At 39.1% G+C, this 10,000-nt stretch overlaps 2 protein-coding genes across 2 annotated transcripts in view; one reads left to right on the top strand and one right to left on the bottom strand.

Moving 5' to 3' along the window:
• Positions 1-3,382, bottom strand: part of LOC137988425 (cell cycle checkpoint protein RAD1-like) — a 7,737-nt gene extending 4,355 nt beyond the window's left edge. Inside the window, exons 1-5 of the mRNA XM_068834403.1 lie at positions 3,196-3,382; positions 1,885-2,040; positions 1,655-1,749; positions 985-1,096; positions 331-453 (exon numbers count right to left, since the gene is read on the bottom strand). Coding sequence (XP_068690504.1) covers positions 331-453; positions 985-1,096; positions 1,655-1,749; positions 1,885-2,040; positions 3,196-3,306 — 597 coding nt within the window. The 5' untranslated portion in view covers positions 3,307-3,382. The remainder of the gene's footprint in view (positions 1-330; positions 454-984; positions 1,097-1,654; positions 1,750-1,884; positions 2,041-3,195) is intronic.
• Positions 3,383-3,415: 33 nt separating this feature from the next.
• LOC137988426 (calcineurin-binding protein cabin-1-like) lies at positions 3,416-6,444 on the top strand. Its single transcript, XM_068834404.1, has 5 exons — positions 3,416-3,546; positions 3,684-3,764; positions 4,879-4,992; positions 5,189-5,320; positions 6,239-6,444. Exons 1-5 carry the CDS (start codon positions 3,544-3,546, stop codon positions 6,359-6,361), a joined length of 453 nt encoding a protein of 150 aa, XP_068690505.1. The 5' UTR covers positions 3,416-3,543; the 3' UTR covers positions 6,362-6,444.
• The last annotated feature ends 3,556 nt before the right edge of the window (positions 6,445-10,000 follow it).

The raw sequence follows: 10,000 nt of genomic DNA, 5'->3' as shown, positions 1-10,000 counted from the left end.
ACTCACAATTGGGAACAGGTCAATTTGTTGGGTTCATGTGTTCCTGTTAGGAACTCGATGAATTTTATCATTGACCAGGTCCCAACTGAGTGGCTTCATATCTCTGTTGGTAGAACTGATTGCACGGGCATTGCAAGGGTCATGGGTTGAAATCTCGTTGAAACCACCTGAATTTCTCAGGTGTCTATAAGAGACAATTGCTTAAATTGTCCAGATAAGTGAGAGGATCATTTCTCCCTTTTGTCTATAACATGCACAACAAAAATTAATATACATTTTATTTCATAGTCACATAACTGTGTTCAATATTATGGAATGAATGAATCTTACATGGGTACTTCCAGCATGACCAAATGTTGAAAGTCGGAAGAAGGGATTGTCTGGTGACATGAGGATCTGAAGCACTTCACTGGTCATGTCCAGCTCACCAAATGCTTCCTTTAAACATTCTGACTATCATGTAAAAAAAGAGCATTAATTTTTTTTTAGAACAACCAACCCTCTAGTACATAGTTATTCTGGGCAGTCTGTTCTGTATAACATTTAAGCCTATTTCCATTGTTTCCTTTCTAAATTGATGTGCAAAATTACAAGTACAAAGAATGTTTTTTTGTCGTTCTACTGGAACTCATTTCAAAGTTCAGTACTTACAGAGTTGCTAGAGCAATTTTTGTAAGTAAAAACAGTTAACATGCATTTGTACAGGAAACACAATTAATTAACAAATTAATGCAACAATCATTGATTAACTCTTGACCTCTTTAAATTTATACAACTCTGTATTTATTTCCTTCCTTTCTCTTCCCCTGTGAAAATTTTATTTTATTTGAAAACCCATTTTCCTGAAGCAAGCTACAGAAGTATGTTTGATTGAAAACCTAAACCTTGGCAAAATGCTCTTTCTCTGCCAGAAAAAAAAACTGCAAAAAAGAAAGCAATCATTATGGTGGTGATGTAAGTTTAATAATGATAAATTTATCCTACTTTCATTATGATCTTGTTAAGAACCTCAGCACTGCTGAAGTCAAAGTCTAATGTTTCGTCAGGTTCTTGAGTTTGAATACTGCAGTCAGTCAGGACACCTCCTTCTTCCAACCTAGAAACAGAGAATTTCAAATCTTATCAAATAAGAGAATTCTACAAATAAGAGAAAAGTTGAGTATAAAACTAGGGAAGTTTGGTGACAAAGTTTCAGCTTTAAAGTTACCATGTTGTCAAGGGCAACTTGCTTCATTTCCAAGGGTAACTTTTCGGGGTTTTACGTCATTTAACTGGTAACAGTCGTCAGTTTTAATTTAACCATTACCATTTGTAGATTTTGGCGTGCTCATTGCTTGTGACGTCAAGGCCCTAAAAGTTACTCTTGGAAACAAACGATGTTGCCCTTGACAACATGGTAACTTTAATGCTGAAACTTTGTCACCAAACTTCCCTAGTGTCACACTCAACTGAGAATCGTAGTATTTATCTATTGAGGGATATACATGTACATATAGGAAAAGAGAGAAACCTAAGAAATCTTGACAACAAAAAATCCTTGACTTTAGCTATTTACACAAATGCACAGGCCTGCGGGTAGCTATCTAGAGTTAATCTTGGCAGGCCCGTCATCTTGACATGTTACAAAGAGGAGGTCAGGCACGACAATAGTTACATGAGAATGAGAGGAGAACCATAACCAGCGTAACACATCTTCAGTGCAGTAAAAGTTCCAGCATCTTTCGAGGACCCAAAAATATTCAGACATTCCTGAAGAATAAAGAAAAATTTAAAAAAATTCAGTGTCCCTTTGGTGGAACTGATCATTGCCCAGCAAATGTTCAGTGCAGGTAAAGAAAAACAAAGTTTTAAATTTCTTGAACTGTCAAACAATCAATACTTTACCAATAGAACATTCAAATTTATCCTAAAGGTGGCACTCTCTTCTTTGAAAATAAAGTCTTGGAAGATACCACTCTGCACAAAGGCATTGGCTTGCACACACTTTGAATCTTCCACAGTGAACTTGAGACCATTGCTACTAACAAAACAGGTGGCTGACTGATAATGATAATAAGTTAGTATAAAAATTAATAAATTACGAACCTACATGTAGAGGGTATCATCATGACGCTCAGTCTCTTTTCTGGTATATTAATTTCTCTGGATGACAACACTAATGTTGATTATTAAATAATGTCAAGACTAGTCATCTAGTGCTGGGGACACTGAATATTGAAATCATTGAAATCAAAGGTTGGTTTTTGAGGAAAGGGGAAAACCAGAGTACATGTCAAAGCAGAGTCAAGAACCAACAAACTCAACCCATTTGAGATGATGAGTGCGGGAATCAAAGCCAGGACACGTTAGTGGAAGGTGAGTCTGTATGCCAGCCCTGTGCTCTCCTGCTTTTAAGTACCAGGAAAAGTGATGGTGATGAAGATGACAATGATCAACAGTGAGGACTATTTATGAATGGAGGGGAAGATTATGTTGTTGGATCAGAGATTCAGTGGGATGAGAATGAATGTTGAAGATGATGATAAAGAGGATGGTGATGATGACGACGACAATGATGATGATGACGAGGATGATAGCAATAACGCCAAAGATGATGCTACTGCTACTGCTGTTGTCGATGATGTCGATGACGACGCTGACGACGACAATGACAGGGGTTTCAATAACTTCTGAAATAGCCGTCCATGATAGCCCATTATAAAAGGCGGCAGTTTGACAAGTTTATGATAACATTTTTAGTGAAAATCAAGGCAAACTAGCCGGCGGTGTGAGGCAAAGCAGGCGGCAGTATACCGCCGGTAACCGGCTTCTATTGAAACCCCTGCAATGATGATGATGACAATGGTTGCGTGTTGCTATAGAGGGTCAGATGATGACGAAAACCGCGATACGGTTGTAGGGACGGAGGATGTTGAGAACGACGTCACCAACAATTGCAAAAAACGATGACAAGTAGGAGGAATCCCAAGGATTTAAAATTTAGCAGTGAAAATGAATTTCAAATAATTTGGGTGATGTAGCACCTCTCGTGATTAGCTCGCTGCCCTAGCCAAAAACAAAAGACTAAACAATTGAAACAATAATCTAGTCTAAAAAACAACTGAAGCTGCTTACAATACCAAACGATAGCAGATTACGAGAGCTGCTACAACAGTCTACTGGGTACCGTCTACCGAATAATTTAGTTGAATTTACCTCTTTGAAATGAACCGCTTTCAGGATGCTATGAAGATTACGAGCATTGTCCAACTTGGCCACAAGAATGTAACGATTGTCGTCGCCACTTTGCTGTGTGAGTCTAGACATTTCATTTAACTTTCAGTGAAATACATCCAAATGGTTGTAAAGGTTTTCGAAAACCCCGCGATCCACCATCTTGATAGCCTGGAACCAGACGAGCTTAGTAGCCTCTCCATCTTAAGATACAAGATGGCGGCTTACATGTGTTTTGATTTTGGTGCTTGGAGCACAGTTTCGTCTTGTTTTGCCCACAGTTACTACCTCTTTAACTTGTAATATCTGAGTGAATTGCAGAGGGAGATTATGGTAGGTCTTTTAAGCTTTGATTTGTTTCATCTTTTTACTTGGCAGACTTGCGTTCCACCAATTTATTTTGACGTTTTGCAGCGCAAATTTAGGCTTGAGATTATTTTTACTGAAAGATTTTTTATGCACAATTTAAGATTCGACTATGCGCATTAAATGATGACTCGAGTGAGGAAAGTGAACCAGAGCCTACCCAGGAAAGTGTCAAGCAAGCTAAGGTAGGGTAGAGACCATAGGTGGCCTGCAAGCAATCTCTAGGGTAACAGATAACAATAATGTAATGCACAAAAATGCTGGTGGACGAACAAAGAGAGCTAATGAGTGATCTTTTGGTTTCCTCCACCGACATATGGCTGCAATGATGTAACATGAAAACCACCTATAGAGCCTATAACTATGGCAAACAAAGCCAATTTGTAGCCACACCAACCCCCGAGGAAAACGTTTTAACTCGGGGGGGGGGGGGGGGGGTGAGTATGGCTATACCTAGCCTATGGCAAATATACATAGATAAATCAACACACATGCCTATGTATATATACATGTAGAACTTTCCTTGAACTGAAAGTTGCAATAAATACGTTTTGTACATGCATGTACATGTACACTGTATCTCTAAAGACAAAGTTGAGGTTTCACACTGTAGGTACTATGATAGTAGGTTATGTCATCAAGTACCAGTGATAATTATGTCAAGTTCAATTCCCAGAGGAATAAACCTTTTTAAAACATGATATGGTCCTCCATGCTTATGTTGTGGTACATACATGTGTAGCTGTAGAACATTAATTGCATCGACAGTTACTGTAACAGTTTTGCTCAACCTGCGTGCAAATCTTGTTTGGGTACATGTTGATCTCAGATTATATGTTTGGGCATTATTTCACTCTTGACACAACTGTAACTGTTAGTTAATATTCTTGCAATTGGTTTTCACATGACGTCACAACGCTTCCTTTTGTTTTCATTGAAAAACATGGCTGTTGATCACGTGAGTGAAAACCAGCAATTATCTTGTATGCATGAAAGCACAAAATACATGGCTGAGTCATTTAAACTTGGTTTGTCTTACCATGGATTAAAATAATATAAAAGCAGCATTCTGCATGGTTTGTTGGTTAAAGCTTTAAATCTGCAGGGAAGAACTCATTAATTTTTGTATCAACCTCTCCAATGGAAAAGTAACTAGACTTACAATGTAGGTTTTGCAGTACAAATATTTTTTTTTTAATCCCAAACCAGGTTCTCTATGGTCTTATGGTCAATGAAGGATCTCAAAAGACTGTGGGTTTTTCCTAACTTAATCTAACTTAAAATTTATTTACCAAACAGGAGTCAGAGGCCTTGGAGCTTTACAACAAAGGCCTCGCCTTGCAACAGAAAGGAGATTACACAGCTTCGGAAGAAGCTTATAATCAGCTTTTGAATTCCGCCCTAGTAAAAGAGGTAATAGAAGGAGAATTGTTTTTGGCTGAGAACTCTCCTTTAGTTTGATTCATTGTTTCATTCATCTGTTTTTTCATCTTGTGTACCATGAAAAAATTGTGTTCATCATTAATTTTAAAAAGCTGAATGAAAGATGCTAATTAATTTATTTTATTGTTAATTGATTTTTTGACTTAAAATAAATTACTGTATGTAGGCCCCTCCTGTTGATGATGATGCTGGGTTAACTGAAGCTGGTCATGTGCTGAAATATTCTGCTTTCAAAAACTTGGCTTCACTGGCAGAGAAAAGAGAACAGTGGGAGAAATCTATAGATGCATATCTGCAGGTGACTCGTGAATTGATGCAACAAATTACATGTACATACATGTACCAACCAATAATAGTGACCATGTTTTTATAAGCCCAGTGTTTTTTTGTCGTGTGAGGTCATGGAATTGTACCCCAGCAAGATCTACATGTACAGTAATATGGAGGCACCATCACCAGTTAAACATTTTCTGGGAAATCCATTTACAGTATTACGTGTAGCTCCTTTGTTAGGCTTGTACACACTGCAGACAACAAGCCTGCTTCCCACTGGTTGGGATTCTTACACTTTTTTCTATGTTTTGTTTCATTGGCCTTGAAAAGCCTTGTAGGGAGGTGGTCGGTTAAAACATGATTAAGTATATTTCTAGTTGCCAACATTTATGATCATAAAAAACCTAAGGTTGGTTAAATTAGTTGTTAGTCCTTATAGTCATTCTGTTAACCCATTGACTCCCCGGAATGAGAACTGGAATGGATTTAACTCTGTCTAACCGCTCTGACACCATAATGTCAATTGGGGGAGGGAGGGATGGGCAGTTCAGGAGTCAAAAGTGTAAGAGAATATCCTTTCAGACCCCATCTCACTGTGCATGTAAGTTACACCTGTAAGTGTAGGGAAATGATATACGTGTATTGAAGGTTACTTTATGGTTGGTGAGGGCAGATGCTTTTTATTCATGGGGTTGAACTAGGGCTTCTGATTGAATGAGACCACACAAAAAGAGAAACAAAAATCCAGGCAATTATTATTATTATATCATTACTGCCAGGGGTTTGATCCTTCACTTCCCTTGCATTCATCTCCTATTGTCAGCATTCTGATGTTCTGTTAATGGTCAAACGTTTTTGCATTTATGTTACAATAATGTGATTATTATACATTTGGGCAGATGATAGTATTCATCTCTAAATGATTCTTACTGTTTCTTGCCAGGCTGTTGCTCTGGATGATTCAGATGTTACCGTATGGTACCATCTTGGAGTAGTGGCAATGAAGACTTTTGACCTCTGTCTGGCGCGGCACTCATTTGAAGAGGTTTTAATTATTATCACATAAACATTTCTTAGATATACTGTACATGTAACTCTCACCCTTCAAAAAGGATGCTTCTGCTGAGAAATAACAAGCTTGTAAAATGATAAATGACACACTGGTAATTTATTAAACTCTTACAGTAAACACATTGATGCGCTTAATGAACTTGGGAACTGGGTACCTTAAAAGTTAGCGGGAAGGGTCCTGTTGTGATCCAGGCACCAGTACCATAGGGTGGTTTCCCTGGCAAATTGCTTGTGGGAACCAACCTGAAGCAGGTACATGTTGTACGAATCTAACTGTCACACTGGAACAGGGTTCAGTGGTCAGAAAGCACTTACCTGATCAGATATTTACCTCCATGACAAAGTAGCCTTGGGACAGGAAGGGTGAGGCTCAATGAATCTGCAAAAATGGCCAAAGATTGTATGGCCATGCTTAAGCAAGCCCTCCTAGATTCTGGGGCACCCTCAACATAAAGACACGCCCACTTGCTGCGAAATCACACACTGCATTGGCTTGAGATTAACTTTGCCTAAATTATGTTTAGCCATGTTAAAAAAAGGCTCTTTGACCTTGAAAGCTAGTTCGAGTTTTGTACTGAGAGTTGCAGCAAGTGCATCCTTGAAAAGACATGCCCACAATGTTTAGCATTATTATGGATGTGGAATTTTGCATAATTTCAAATCCATGTTTCTGCCTTTTGCCAGGGTTTGAAATGTAATCCAAAGCACTGCCTTGTCTGGACCTACTCTGCACTGTGCTGTTTGCCGTTGGAGACTATTATAGTAAGTACATGAGGAGGCAGTGTGGCAGAGTAATATTAACCCATCGACTCCCAGGGGCTCCCAATGATGAGTAAAATTGTCTGGCCGGTTTAGGCCGGTTTGGACGTCAAAGGGTAAAGGTGGATGCTGTGAGATCCAGGGATTTTACATGCAGGTTCAAGGCCCATTCTGACGACTAGCTGAAGTTTTCTTGAATAACAAAAATGCAAACTTTAATTAACTCTCTTGTTGTAAAAATTAATATGCTAAGGACTCAATGGGGCAACCTATTGGGGATGACAACCCACAGGCTGCCACAATCATGCTCTTGAGTTTAGAAGGCTTATTAACACATGCTTTGGTCTTCCAAGTTTGCTTGTTGTTCTTTAGGGGGACCTACATGTATGCTGTACTTTGCTGAACTCAATGATGTTTACCAACAATAAACTTAAGCTCATAATTATATGAATATGTAATTCAGACACAACTGACTTTGATAACTTTCATGTAATCAAATTTTAGGCAAATTGCAATATGGCATTCATATGTCTGTCTTAATTAATATAAATAATAAATAATACCAACTTGATTCATTCACTTCAATGAAAGGGAAGGATACCAGAGAGCTGGATGTAAATGACTCAGAGTCGATTTTGAGGAGGGAGGAAAACCAGAATACCCAGAGAAAAACCCTCAGGGGGAGATTGAGATCGACTGAAACTCAGCCCACAGACATTGTACGACCTCGGGGCTTAGGCTGGAATGTGGCTCACAGAGGTGGAAAGCACAGTTGATAACCGCTAAGCCGCCCTGACTCCCCTACCCAAGTATTTTCAATAATGTGCCCAGTATATCATGTTACCAAAAGGATCAACTGACAGTACAGGTTGTGTTAGCTTGGGAGCTGGGAGGGTGTGTTTGTCTAGATGGTGGTGCCAAGATGAAGCGATCTGTTTTCTGGAGGACGTATCCAGGGCAAACCCTGCAAGTGGCCACCACCCAATGCACGGTCACACCCCCCCCCCCCCCCCCAAAAAAAAAAAAAAACAAAAAAAAGGCAGGGAGTGTATACCAACCTGATACTCACCAGAATTTGGGAGTGTAGGGGAGGAAGTCTTTGAATACACAAGCCAAAAAATGATCTTCTAATAGCCGAGTACGAGCCACTGTAATTCAACCATGATGTACACGGTTAAGCCTGCAAAAGTTATAGGTCTGCCCCAGAGTGAAGAAAGGTCAGTTTAAAGGGTACTCCAGCTGTAGCAGCAGTCTTGATTTCAACCTGTGGCCTAAACGCCATTTAGCCTCATTTTTTACATTAAACCGTGCAATTCGAAGTACATTTTTTTTGGCGAGCGGAAGGTGAACAGGACACTAATGCCCAGGAATTGCAACTAATTTGGAGCGAAGTGTCAATTATGTATTTACAACAATGCAGGTGAACGTTACCTTTCAATTGGTATTTTGGAAAGTTGGGGTAATCGCAGACATTTTTTGTTTACTGGGAACAGTACAATGTGGTTGTATGAGGTGCTATTTTTGATTTTCATTGGGTCTACATGTATTCCAACCTCATTCCCAGGGGTTCCCTGGGACCAGGTTACATGTATTCTAGGCAAACAATGTGCAAGTAATGTCACAGTTGAAGAGAAAGTTACATGTAAGAGAACACTTTGTGACAATTATCAAAATTTGCATGCATCTAATACCAATTGAAAGCTAACGGGCTGTCATGCGGGAGGTCGCGGGTTCAAACCCCGGCCGATCAACACTCAGGATCTTAAAATAACTGAGGAGAAAGTGCTGCCTTTGTAATTTCATCTGCAAATGGACAGACTTTCAAGTCTTCTCAGATAAGGACTATAAACCGTAGGACCTGTCTCACAAATATCTTCTATGTTCATAAGTTCCCTGTGGGACATTAAAGAACCCACACACTATTAGAGAAGAGTAGGGGATAAAGTCCCCGGTGTTGTGGCTGTTCTGTTCTCTCCAGCAGAAGTGGCGGGCTTGGCGGTGATGTCTCTAAAAAGGCTTGTGGTGTATGAGGCCACCTAAGCAGAAACAGCCACAAGTCAAAAGGGACTTTGCTGAGTGCTGGAACATGTAGATGTAGATGTAATTAGTGAAACTCTGGACATACTGACAGTATCTGGAAGAATTTAATGAAAGGAAATTAGAACTAACAATACAATCATTATCATTAATTATATTAATTTTTTTCCTTGCTTTGTCATAATTAACCAAGTTTTAATAACTTCTTTTGCATGGTGTTCCTTTGTTTTTGTTCATTAGCCTGTCTTGTCATGATTTCAAAGGCACTGGAGAGAGATGAGGATTACCCGAAAGGTAGGTGCCAATTAAGTGCCATTACAGTGCTTGTTTTTTTCTGTGTGGTCTCGTGTTCTTTCTGCTAAAGTCGCGAGTTGGCCTATGGCCCTTAAACAAGACAAACATTTATCATGATAATGTTTATTCAGTCACTGAATCAAGATTCTATGTTTCGGTATAAGTGAGTCAAGTAGCTTCTTCGGTTTTTTAGTTTTTCAGGGCATTGAGAGGCTATTTTGAAAGCATGGAGTAGTTTCTAAAGAGCTGTGGTGCTGCGTTGGTGGGAAGTACATGTAGTATACAAAATTTGGTTATAAACGGAGTTGATATTATGTAAATTGACCACCGTACAGGGATTCTAAAATCTGATGTTTCGAGTGTTAGCCCTTGGTCCAAGCAAAGGGCTAACGCTCGAAACATTAGCTTTAAAATCCCTGTACGGTGGTCATTTACATTATCAACTCTGTTGATAAAAACCAGATTATTTTTCATTTGAAAGCAGACACATTATGGGTTTGTATACCATGCCCAGTATAGGTTTAACGTTTTTTTTTTTTTTGGT

The sequence above is a fragment of the Montipora foliosa genome, unplaced genomic scaffold (genome assembly GCF_036669935.1).
Source record: "Montipora foliosa isolate CH-2021 unplaced genomic scaffold, ASM3666993v2 scaffold_417, whole genome shotgun sequence".
In the NCBI taxonomy this organism is placed as follows: domain Eukaryota; kingdom Metazoa; phylum Cnidaria; class Anthozoa; order Scleractinia; family Acroporidae; genus Montipora; species Montipora foliosa.
This window is presented reverse-complemented; position numbering and strand designations above follow the sequence as displayed.

Coding starts and splice junctions, on each gene's coding strand:
- LOC137988426 (XM_068834404.1), top strand. Junction 3,765..4,878: donor AAAGTGTCAAGCAAGCTAAG/GTAGGGTAGAGA, acceptor TTTACCAAACAG/GAGTCAGAGGCCTTGGAGCT. Junction 4,993..5,188: donor ATTCCGCCCTAGTAAAAGAG/GTAATAGAAGGA, acceptor TACTGTATGTAG/GCCCCTCCTGTTGATGATGA.